This window comes from Podarcis vaucheri, assembly GCF_965113315.1.
Source record: "Podarcis vaucheri genome assembly, chromosome: 2".
In the NCBI taxonomy this organism is placed as follows: Eukaryota; Metazoa; Chordata; class Lepidosauria; order Squamata; family Lacertidae; genus Podarcis; species Podarcis vaucheri.
Genome location: NC_138760.1, coordinates 40,471,968 through 40,485,089, shown reverse-complemented (window position 1 = coordinate 40,485,089; position 13,122 = coordinate 40,471,968). Strand labels below are relative to the sequence as shown.

At 43.5% G+C, this 13,122-nt stretch overlaps 1 protein-coding gene across 2 annotated transcripts in view; it reads left to right on the top strand.

Moving 5' to 3' along the window:
• Positions 1-12,674, top strand: part of CYGB (cytoglobin) — a 52,028-nt gene extending 39,354 nt beyond the window's left edge. For both annotated transcript variants that reach the window (XM_082204966.1, XM_082204965.1), the window contains exon 4: positions 10,035-12,674. In XM_082204966.1, the coding sequence (XP_082061092.1) occupies positions 10,035-10,109 (75 nt within the window). In that variant the 3' untranslated portion in view covers positions 10,110-12,674. The remainder of the gene's footprint in view (positions 1-10,034) is intronic.
• Positions 12,675-13,122: the final 448 nt, after the last annotated feature.

Below are 13,122 nucleotides of genomic sequence, written 5' to 3'. Positions count from 1 at the left end.
TATATTTCTGAAAAACAAAAGGCTGTAGACTTAGCTGGAGATCCAGGGAAAGGAGTCAGATTATACTTTGTAGCCCCTCTGGGGTTATGGTCTTGTGGTTCAGTCCTCACCTAACGAGGATGACTCCTCTGGTGCTCATAGAACTCCTTGCATCAAGCAGTAATCTAATTTTGTGGTTTCAAAATTAGCCTCTGCCCCTCCCAACTCCACTAGACAAGTCATGGCAACCGCCATCTGTTTTCACATATTATTCATCAGCACCTCAGCTGAAAAAGAAAAGAAAAGAAAGAAAATAGAAAAAGGAACCCGATTCACCTTTCCTTGCACCTTGTCCCTTGCAGAAGTGCACTGGGAAGAAATGAAAAAGAGGCTTCAGAATGTCGAGATGGATTTTGTAGGCAGTAACAGATGGGCATGCAAGCAATGTATGTCTCAAAATTCCAAGTTAGTACCAGAGAAATCCCTGTGGAACAAAGATCAGAGGAACAGTGAATGCAAGGAGTGGGAATCTGCCCTAGTGCAACTCACTCACACCCCAGGCTTTGCCCATTTGTAGACAGGTCTCGGGAATGTTCAGAAAGGGAGCCAAGTGCAAATGTGCACTAGAAGTTTGTCACCATCCCGTTTCCCCTTTCCCCTTTCAGAGGAATGAGGCTCTTTCCTGCTTCTCGAGAGGTTGCTGTAAAGATCCTGTTTTCCATTTTGTTCCTTTCTTTGGTCAAAATGGTCAGAAACACGTGTTGAATCTCTTTCCCCCATGAGGAAGTGTTAGCAACATTTGGGCCTTTATAATTTAGGAAGGGAAAGCTAGATATTGATAAAATAGACAAATCCGCCCCTATCTCTCATTATACTAGAACCCAAACAAAGCTGAATGTTGTAAGATTCGAGACAGACACTAGATAGTACTTCTTTCCCCAGCACACAGTTAAACTGTGGAACTCATTCCTACGGGAGGCTGTGATGTCCACCAATTTGGGTGGCCTTAAAAAGGAATTTAGAGAAATTCATGGAGGAGAATTCTATCAATGGCAACTAGTCATGATGGCTGTGTACTGCTTTGAGGTTGTTGCTGTTTCACAATCAAGCGGTATATGGGTTTTTTATGTAAAAAAAAATCTATCAGAAATAAATACGTCCAGTATAGGAAGCAATATGATACAGTCCTGGGAACAGAGCTCTGAAGTAGATGAGCCTTTGGTCTGGTCCAGCAAAACTTCCTGTGTTCTTAGGATTGTTACGGATGAACTTGAAGGCAGCATGAGGTATATGGCCATTTTGACCCTTTTGCGTGTGAAGACCCCCAAACCCCCTCCAAAATAAATCACACAGGAAACAGAATATTTGTTTAGGATTTTTGGCATTAATTTGGCCACAACTTTATTGTTTACAGCATGTGAGTGGTTGCTTAGGCATTGGTTCGGACTACCTGAACCTGCCCTGGCAGGAACAGGACTGACTACTGGCACCTCCAGAGGTCAGTAAGGGAGAACATACTGGGGGAGCACAGAGGCGGATTTCTGCCTCTTAGTTCACCCCAGATGTTCCCAGGAACTCTGGCATGGCCCTACCCCTGAGAGGGGATCAGACAGAGTAAATCGAGCCCCTGGATTCCTTTAACGGAATTCCCTAGCAGCAGCAAAAAAATTGAGGGGCAGGCACAGACAATCCGTAATCCCCTCCACCAAAGAATGAACCAATGCCTAACTGCCAACCTTACGAAGTTGTGACGATTTGCTACACGGTAGGCAAAAACCAAATGGCACCAGCCAATCACCAAATGGCAGAATTCCTACTGGGCCCCTGCTCCAAAAACAGACGACCCCTAGACAGGCATAGCAAGGTCAAAAACACAACCTAAAATTATAGGGAGGGAGGGTGGGAGATCCGCTGCACGATGCAAAAGATGAAGTGCTTCACCACATGCAGCCCCTTAAATAGCCCCTTATGTGCCAATCAAAACCCAACCGACAGAAATCTGCCCCAGTAACAAAGGGGCGACCAATGAGGCAAGGAGGTCATGCAAATGGGCCCACCCCAGCAACAAGAAGGCAGTTTGGTGATCTCACTGCAACACGTGGCTCTCCATGATTTGGAGGAGGACACAATTTCTCAAGTCAGTGACTCTATAACCTTAAGTCGGGCATAGGCAAACTCAGCCCTCCAGATGTTTGGGGACTACAACTCTCATCATCCCTAGCTAACAGGACCAGTGGTCAGGGATGATGGGAGTTGTAATCCCAAAACATCTGGAGGGCCGAGTTTGCCTATGCCTGCCTTAAGTGTTAGTCTCTAGGATGAAGGTAGCTTTTGGTCAAGAGTTCTCTGCCACGTCCCCAAAGCACTCCAGTCATTCCTATCTTATCCAGATAGGATCTGAGCTCCTGTTACATTCCTTCAGCAGCAGAATTCCCTCCGTATTTTTTTTTGCAAGGAGAGGAGATTTAGTGGCTCAAAGGAATTCAAAAGTGATCGCTTGTTTTGTTCTCCTTCCCCATGTGTCCCCGATCTTGTCTTCTGCAAATGCAATAACAGATTGTACAGCCAAAACAAGTGAGTGAGTCAACAACAACATCTTGAAGGAACCATCAGGGAAGCTTAAAAAGCTGTGTAGCATTAGTAACTATCCAGTTAAACCTGATTTCTCACTTATCCCTGTAAGGCTGGGGGGGGGGAGCGTTTCCATACATGAATGTGCTTAATATGCAGACACAATCCTTGGGGTCCTCACCACATCCTGTATATAGTTTCAACACAAAGAGGAAGCAGATTAACATCAAAAGCTCTCCCGAATGGCTGTGGCCAGGAGGACCTTTGTATGGATGGGAACAAGAAGGCTCCAGGGAGCCTGTATTAGCAATTTGAAAATTGTTCTCATATAAAGCCCTGGTTTGAATCCAGCTAGGATCAGGTCAATTCGCATCACATGTTTCCACGCGGTTATCAACTCCGCCACAAAATTCCGCATCCCAGGCATATTCTGACCACACATGACATCCTGTCTATTGGCTAGCAATGCTGCATGTACTAGTGCGCATCACCACATCCCCCAGAGCTGCTAACCACAGAGAGTGGGCTGAAGAGGATTCACAGACAAGGGATGTGCATCCATGCTCTGGACTGGCAAAGCCAATCATCCAAAAGCTAAGCTGATGATTGATTTGTGATCAATAAATAGAGAGGGTGTAAAGTGGGCCTCCTTAAGTGACAGGGAATAAAACAGGCATGTCCAAAGTCCATCTCAGGGGCCACTGAGAGCCAGTGTGGTGTAGTGGTTAAGAGCAGTGGACTCGTAATCTGGGGAACCGGGTTCGATTCCCCGCTCCTCCACATGCGGCTGCTGGGTGACCTTGGGCTAGTCACACTTCTCTGAAGTCTCTCAGCCCCATTCACCCCACAGAGTGTTTGTTGTGGGGGAGGAAGGGAAAGGAGAATGTTAGCTGCTTTGAGACTCCTTCGGGTAGTGATAAAGCGGGATATCAAATCCAAACTCTTCTTCTTCTTCTTCTAATCTGGCCCACCAGTCGATCTAAAATCCAGCCCCCATGGTAGTATATGTCCTGGGGTAAAATCGTAAAAAAAACCCTCAGCAACTTCAACAGCTTTGGTCGGCCCTCACGCATGTTCACTTCATCAAATCTGGCCCTCTTTGAAAAAAGTTTGGGCACCCCTGGAATAAAAGATCAGGGTGATGTATTTCTTACTGAGCTCTTCTGTTTCATTTTTTGCGTAGGTTGTTGTTCATTCCATTCCACCCACTCCCTCCAAAGCACTTTTATGTAGTCATGTTGGTTTGCAGGACTGTTATTGATTTACTGTCCAAGGGCAGCTTGCCATTTCTGATGGGCTCTTTGCTTTAAAAACCAACCCTATAGAAAGCCAATATATATGCAGGCACTCTCCTTTTTTTCTTTTTCTTTTGCTTCACTACCCTGTCATGAGACAAGAGCAAGTATGGTCATCCAAGTCGTCAATCTCGGTTGGAACCACATATGGTTCACAAAATTATCTAATTATTAGGCACAGCATTTTGAAATTTGGACCGGTGCCTGATATTCATAACTCCTACAACACTTTTAGATTGACTGATTTATTGATTGATTGATTGATTGACCACCACTTCATTTAATAAAACAAACCCAGTTTGCATTTACACTGTTTATTGGGATTAGGGGGATTTGTAGACCATCTTATTCAATGGATAGCTTTTTGCAGGAGGTCCCAAGCTAGGGCATCCTCAAGAGATGGCTTGGGTTATGGGATGGGATATAAACGTGTCCCTGTGCCGTCATGGGCAAATCGTATGCAAATCACCATGAATGAAAAAGAAATCCTGTGGGGCCCTAAGACAGTTGTGTTTTTAATCATCTTTCCTCAGTCAAGTACAGCATAAGCTGAGAACCCCAATTAAAGGGAAGAATAAATAGTTAACCTACTGCATACCCTCCAACATTTCTCTGATGAAAATAGGAACGTCCTATTCAACAACAACAACAACAACAACAACAACTTTATTATTTATACCCCTCCCATCTGACTAGGTTGCCCCAGCCACTCTGGGTGACTTCCAACATATATAAAAATATAATAAAACATTTTTTTTACACTTCCCTTCAGATGTTTAATAAAGGTGGTATAGTTACTTATCTCCTTGGCTTGGGCATAACTCCATACCCTCCAACATTTCTCTGATGAAAATAGGGACATCCTACCAGATTTTTGGGGACGCGGGTGGCGCTGTGGGTAAAAGCCTCAGCGCCTAGGGCTTGCCGATCGAAAGGTCGGCGGTTCGAATCCCCGCGGCGGGGTGCGCTCCCGCTGCTCGGTCCCAGCGCCTGCCAACCTAGCAGTTCGAAAGCACCCCCGGGGGCAAGTAGATAAATAGGTACCGCTTACCAGCGGGAAGGTAAACGGCGTTCCGTGTGCGGCTCTGGCTCGCCAGAGCAGTGATGTCACGCTGGCCACGTGACCCGGAAGTGTCTCCGGACAGCGCTGGCCCCCGGCCTATAGATGTGAGATGGGCGCACAAACCCCAGAGTCTGTCAAGACTGGCCCGTTCGGGCAGGGGTACCTTTACCTTTACCTTTACCAGATTTTTAGAAGACATCTGCAGGCAGCCCTCTTTAGGGAAGCTTTTAATGTTTAATAGACTATTGTATTTTAAAATTCTGTTGGAAGCGGCCCAGAGTGGCTGGGGAAACCCAGCCAGATGGGCGGGGTATAAATAATAAATTATTATTATTATTACCTCCAACAATTCTCCAAGGAAAACAGGGATATCCTAAGGAAAAGCAGGAGAATCTGGGGTCAAATCAGGAACTGGGACGGCATCTGTAAATCTGGGACTGCCCCTGGGAAATAGGGATACTTGGAGGGTCTGCTAATGATGTTATAATCAATACTCCACCAGGACTCAAGTTTAGACACATCAGTTATGGGTGGTTTGGGGGATCAGCTTTCTGCTGTGTGTACCCATTTTGCTTTCCTTTGAAGAAACGCCATTTACAAGTAAGAACAAAACTAAAAAGTGAGAGTCAGGATGGGTTGCATATAATAGAGGGATTGTGGCATGTAAGAGAATGTCACATTCAAGTGCCTTCAGGCTTGTACTTAGAATCTAAACTAAAAATAGCTGTTTCTGTTTGACCTGCAAACCCAAATTCTGCAAATTAAACAAAGCATGCAAATGGCATTGCATAAATATACCAATTTGCGTTCTTTGTTTGGATTGCAGAACATTTGCCAAGAACTGTACGGTGGCGGACACAAAAGAATGGTTGTGAGGAATTAAGGGCAAACTACTAGCCTTGCCGATTGGAAGGTCGGCGGTTCGAATCTGCTTGATGGGGTGAGCTCCCGTTGCTTGGTTCCAGCTCCTGCTAACCTAGCAGTTTGAAAGCACATCAAAGTGCAAGTAGATAAATAGGTACTGCTCCAGCGGGAAGGAAAATGGTGTTTCCGTGCACTGCTCTGGTTTCGCCAGAAGCGGCTTAGTCAAGTTGGCCACATGACCCAGAAAAACTCTGTGGACAAACGTTGGTTCTCTCGGCCAGTAAAGCGAGATGAGCGCCGCAACCCCAGAGTCATTCGTGATTGGACTTAACTGTCAGGGGTCCTTTACCTTTACCTTTTTACATGTTACACACAAATGCATGTGCAAAGCCTTTCTCTCAGGAAAAGCCAGCCTGTTCCCCCCTGAAACTCTCCTCAGCTGCTCCCCCCCCCAGCAGATTTAGATTTACCTTGCAAATTGCCTTCTTGCGGTTCCCTCACTGCAAGAAGCCAAGTTACAGAGAACCAGGCAGAGGGCCTTCTCGGTAGTGGCACCCGCCCTGTGGAACACCCTCCCACCAGATGTCAAAGAGAACAACAACTACCAGACTTTTAGAAGACCTCTGAATGCAGCCCTGTCTAGGGAAATACTATTGTATTTTAATATTTTGTTGGAAGCCGCCCAGAGTGGCTGGGTATAAATAATAAATAATAAATTATTTATTATTATTATTATTATTATTATTATTATTATTATTATTAGTTTCACCCTCTTCATTGCTAATTTATGCAGGACATAAGTTTAAGATGAGTGGATGAGCATGATCATCCGACAGTCAATTATTGATTGGCATCCATGGAAATCCTGCACTCACTGCATTTCAGTCATAATGATAAATACACCGCGAGTTGGCCCTGCAGTTTAAAAAACCATAGAGAGCCAATGTGGATTGTGGTTGGCATGCCAGACCAGAGCCTGAGGGATCAGGGTTCGAATCTCCACTCGGCCATGAAGCTCACTGGGTGACCTGGGGCCAAGCGCACCCTCTCAGTCTTACCTACCTCACAGGGGTCTTGTGGGGATTGAAAGAGGAGGGGAAGAACCATGTGTGCCAGTGTAAGCTCCTTAGAGAAAAAGGTGGGGTGTAAAAAACCAGACCCATAGCCAGCATGAATAGGTTGGGCTTCCTCAATTAAAGCAGAGCTCAATAGCTTACGTCAATGGGTCGTTCCCCCCCCCCCCGCCCAGACATCCTCTTAAAGGGAAGGAAGGAAGGAAGGAAGGAAGGAAGGAAGGAAGGAAGGAAGGAAGGTTTTCTGCAGTGATACCAGGGCAGGAATGTGAACTGGCTTCGTCTGCTCAGAGCAATATCGTATATCTGAGAAGCCTTTAATATAAACTGTCAGCTTGGACTAAGATTAATTCCCCAATGTTTAAAATAAAAAAATTCCTTCCAGTAGCACCTTAAAGACCAACTAAGTTAGTTCTTGGTATGAGCTTTCGTGTGCATGCACACTTCTTCAGATACACTGAAACAGAAGTTGCCAGATCCTTCTATATAGTGAGAAGGTGGGGAGGGGTATTACTCAGAAGGGTGGTGGGAATGGGAGATTGGCAGATAGCTGAGATGAGCCTGTTGACGACTCTTAACGACTCCCCAATGGAAGGCTCCCCAATGTTTGGCAGCAAATGGATTAAATAGAGGGGGGGAAGGTAATCAAAGGGTATAGACCAGGAAGCAAGCATATATTTGAAATATGGGGGGCAAATATCCAGGGACAGCTTTCAAATTTCTAGAAATGGTTTTTTTTTTTTTTTGTTTGTTTTAAGAGTCACTAAAAAGATGTTAATTTTTTGTGTGGCGCGTGGGTAGCTACGCACTTCCTGTTCTGTCCTCCTGAACAGAGAAAGCGGGTTAATGACCAGAAATTACACAGCATCAATCTTCTCATTTCACAGAGAGACGCAGCATGGAAAATTCCATTTCTCCCCTTGTGCAAATCTCTTGCCAACAGCCCCCAAGGGATCCCAGAGTCTCCAAATATAATAAAACAATCAACCTGTAGTTTTAATTGACTCAGCGAGTTCCTTAATCCTCCTCCTCACCACACACACACACACACACACACACACCAGTTCCCTTCCAAAAGGAAATATTCTCGCTTGAATTAATAATAAACTTGCCCTCATGATTTGTAGATATATGATGTGTTGATTAAAGCCATTCCTTCCCATGCTAGAAATCGGCCAGCTGAACTTGTAACATTCTGCATTTCACTATGAAGGAGTAAAATAGGACATGAGCTGTGCTAAATCTAGAGAAGGCCACTGGAAACAGTTGCAAACTTTTATCCGCTTATCTGGGAGAAAAAACACCACAGATATAATGGGTCTTGCTTCTGAGTAGACGTGTGTAGGACTGCGCTGTTAATGGATTGAGTTCACAGTTTGGGAATTTCTCTTTGAAAACAGTAGCAGACCCTTGTTTCAGACCCTCTAACTATCCCTATTTTCCAGGGACAATCCCGGATTTACAGAAGTCCCGGTTTCTGATTCGATCTCAGAATGTCCCGCTTTGACATCTGAAGGGGAGGGTGTTCCACTATTTTCATGGGATAAATGTTGGAGGGTATGGAGTTATGCAACCCCTGACCCAAGAAGATAGGTAACTATACAACCTTTAGAAGACATCTGAAGGTTGAGGCAACCCAGTCAGATGGGTGGGGTATTATTATTATTATTATTCCTATTTTCATCAGAGAAATATTGGAGAGTATGTTGTTTGCTTTAAGAGTGTTTTATACCAACTTTCAATTTAAGAAAAAAGGAAAGTTTACCACAGAAGAGACTGCTAGACTATGTGGATCTTTGATCCAATCCAGCAGGGCTTTTCTTACATTCTTATGTGAAAGCCATGAGAAACATAATATTAACTAAATTAAGGCAGCATTAAAAACCACCCAACAAAAAGAAATGTAACTTTAAATTATATTTAAGTTTAAAAGCCGGGCCGGCGGGTGGGGATAGGAATGAATGAAAGAATAGGTTTTCCTGTCAGGCAGCCCTTTGCCACAAGTGTGGTGCCACAACTGAGATGTCCTCCTCAGTCATGGACCATGGTCAGCCTTAGATCGTAGGGCCGCCCAAAAGATGATCTCTAAAGCAGATCTTAAGTCACAGGCCAACTTCACCCCTCCTTCCCCATGAGGAAAAAAAGACATTAGATAATAATGGAATGCTGGGAAGAAGTGACTAGATTAATCACGCTGTGATATATGATAGGGTTGCCATAATTAGAAAAGTGAAAATCCAGGAACAAAAGTTGTTAAGTTTTTTTTGCCAAAGTTTGCAACAATTCACCCAAAAACCAACACTTTTGAAAATTCCACCTGGACACCGTTTTTGACGGACAAATCCCGGCTATGTCCAGGAAATTCTGGACATATGGCAGCCCTAATATATGTTAATGTATAATGACGTTGTGTTATAACTTGGGACCCTTTAATAATTTCCTGGGGTTTATTTACATGGCCAAATTAAACTTAAGGAATTGGTATGGAACTGAAAACCTGCCCATATGTTAGTAGCCCAAAACTGGAAGAACAAAACTACTGGCTAGTTCAAGTTTAGAAAGTGGCAGAAATGCATCAACTAACAGAGTTGGTTTGACTATGTGATGGAAGAAAAAAAGAGGGGAAATGTTAGAAGTTAATGGCCACCATTGATTGAATTTATGAAAAATGGATATAACATGGATAATAATGACAATAATAGATTCTTCGTATGGTAAGAGTATATTGTCAGCCCTATATTGATTGGCATTGAGTGTGGATATAGATACACAGACAGACAGACAGACAGACAGAGATTTGGTATTAACATTTATTTATAAGTGTTAATGGAGTGTTGAGGTGTTAAAGTACAGTGGTACCTCGGGTTAAGAACTTAATTCATTCTGGAGGTCCGTTCTTAACCTGAAACTGTTCTTAACCTGAGGTACCACTTTAGCTAATGGGGCCTCCCGCTGCCGCCGCCGCGCAATTTCTGTTCTCATCCTGAAGTACCCGAGGTACTATTTCTGAGTTAGCGGAGTCTGTAACCTGAAGTGTCTGTAACCTGAAGCGTCTGTAACCCGAGGTACCACTGTATTTTACACACCTTAGCTTGCAGGGACATTGCATCCCATTACCTTCCCTGTCCAATAGAAAACCTAAAAAACTGAATCACGCTAGCGGGTTGTCTCTGTTGCTTTTTCCCTCAGGAGCCCCCAGGTGACGGCAGTGACGACGGCGGCAGGAGCATCAGCAAAGTGACAGAGCCCCTCCCGCAGACCTGAAATGCTCTGTCTCCATGAGGAAAAAACTGGCACCGGAACATGATAGCACCCAAGAGAACTACATCTGTCTCCTTTAATTACATCCCGTGTACATATTAGTGAGTGGAAGTGCTTTATGATTTCTATAGCAAAGGCCAGCAAAGCTATAGAAGGCCGGTTGTGCACAAGCACTCTCCCCGAAGTATAGACAGGCAAATTTAAATCATGTACACTGTGACGGGGGTGGGGAGGGAATATCTTTAATTTCCCCAGGGGGAAAAAAATAAATATTAAATAGATCAAGACTGTTAAAAGCTCATACACGTTTATAGCTCTGGAGATTTACAATTGTTGTCTGCCTTGCAGAGGACATTCCATCAAATGGCACTGAATCTGTCTGTTTCCATCTTTTGTACTTAAGGTGAGAATTTAAATCTCTAGCATTTGCAAGCACTTTTGTGCTCACGCACCACTCATGAGTAACCGTGTCCTTGTTTTGTTCAGAACACTAGATGATGTGTGCATAAGTGCTTGCAGGACCCAGGTCCAGAATTGTATCCGCATGATCCATTCAGAGCCACGTCCTTAGGAGATGCATTTGATCACAGCATTACATAGCCTAGATTCTGCAAAATCTTAACTATGGGTCAAATTCTAGTCTTGTCTATCATTCCTGCTTATCTCTGCTGTTAACTCCTCTAGGCTGGAGTTTCTCTGGAATTATATCAACAGTGTTTCCAACGCTCACTGTTTTGTCGTGAGTCTTGTATTATCTAGTGTTTCCTCCCCCTCACAGATCCAACTCCAGGAGTCATGAGATTACAGGAGAGTCTTTCCGATGAGATTTAGCCAAAGCTTGAATACGTAAAGCGAGTGTAACCAAAAACCAAATGAGATATATTAAAAGAATATGTCGATACATGCATTTCTAGACATCTCACGAGGCCTAAGACATTCTCCCATTGTGTGTGTGTGTGTGTGTGTGTGTGTGAGAGAGAGAGAGAGAGAGAGAGAGAGAGAGAGAGAGAATATATCATTATTTTTGGCCAAGTCTATACATTTTAGCTCAGACTCCAGGCCCTCTGAGCTCTATAGGGTTTAATCACATGTATGGATCAAATATGCATAGAATTACAATCATAGTCACATATTAAGGCCTTGACCCTATGGGCAGTTATAGCTGAATAATTCCCATGGAAGTGAATGGGATTTATTCATGAACTTTGTGCATAGGATAACCGCTTCAGAGTTAGCACCAGGATTGGCTCGGTGCCACAATCAACATTTCATTCTTTTCCTTTTAATTCATGCTGATCAGATTTTGAATGGTGCAATGTCTGAATTCCATCAAGATTGACATCTGATCCAGGAGGGGGCGGGTAGCACCTGGCTTGATTGCTCCTGTGCCTTCAGTAGACAGTCGATCTGCAAAAATCAGCAGGTGACATGTTTCTTCATGGCATGGAGATGAACATTGTCCCCTGATTGTGTTTGCCAATCAGTCTGTTCTTTAAAGACACAAGACCAGGTGTTGTTAAAAGAAGAAAGAAAAAAAGCTGGCAATCCTACCAGCAAGCCACTTTATTAATATTTACATATTAAGCAACAACAACATGATCAGATAAGGACAAAAGTGCATTAGCACTTCCTTAAAAATAGCCTTATTCAAAAGCTATGACCTTTGCAGTTGAGATTTGAAGCTGATCCAGAATTAAAGTATGATCCTATGACACAATCTAAATGTACTTTAAAGTTAATTTTCAAAGCAGAAAAAGATAGTATTTTTGGAAGAGAGACAAACTGGTTAGCCTTTTTAAGCAATATACTTCAGAATGTAATTTTCCAACCCCATGAATTTCAGTCCATAACATCTCTTGGCTTCTCTCTCTCTTTCTCTTTTTAATGGCAATGAGAAAAAGCCTGACTGTTATATTTTCCATAAACAGAAAGTGATTGTCTCTCTGTCTAATATATCCATATCTATCTATGTACTTTTGACAAGAGAGATTTTATTACACGTGAGAAAGAAACAGCCAAGCAAGGATGAAAAGCAAAAAGCAAAAGAACTCTTATGTATGGACATCATCTTGCCCGTTGTAAACCGGAGGTAGAAAATTAAGAGCAGTGGAAGGGCAGCCTAGGTATTCGCTTATGTAAGCAGAAGGTAAGGGAACAATTGGATGTAGCTCTTTGCTGACTCTCGCCCAGTCAACTCCATCCCTTCCAAACCTGTTCTAAACAGTAGGGTCCCTGGGGGGGGGGGGCAGGAAGCTGTTTTATCATTTGAATTGTCTGTTAAAACTGCCATTCACCCCCCGCCCCCCAAATGGCACTGTATAAAATAATAAATATTAATACCTATGATTTAACTGTGTATTTTATAAAATAGGCTTTTGGTGCTATGAAAAGTGATTTGTGAACGTTTTCCTCCTTATCATACTAGATCCTCTTGTTTACTCTCCGACGTACCGATGGATCCCTGTTGTAATTTTCCTCTGCATTATTTGTATGACAATGTATGCTGCCAATATGCTGTCTTGTGGTTTTATTTAATCTTTATACATGTGTTCCTTGTTATAAGTGTCACCATTCTGTGTTTGTTGAGTCTGCCTATATAGTGCAACATCATATAGTAAGGTAAGGTAAGGTAACCCAAGTGGTGTAGTGGTTAAGAGTGGTGGACTCGTAATCTGGTGAACCGGGTTCGCGTATCCGCTCCTCCACATGCAGCTGCTGGGTGATCTTGGGCTCTGAAGTCTCTCAGCCCCATTCACCTCACAGAGTGTTTGTTGGGGAGGAAGGGAAAGGAGATTGTTAGCCGCTTTGAGACTCCTTAGGGTAGTGATAAAGTGGGATATCAAATCCAAACTCCTCTTCTTCTTCAAACCCAAGGGTGAGCAGTTAACTCATTGTGACTGTTAATTCTACACCAAGGCTTGCACATGATTATTTTCAAATGGTCTGATCCTTAAGAGTGGAGATGGGGAAACTGTGGTCCTCCGAACATTTCTGGACTGCAGTTCTGGCCATTGGT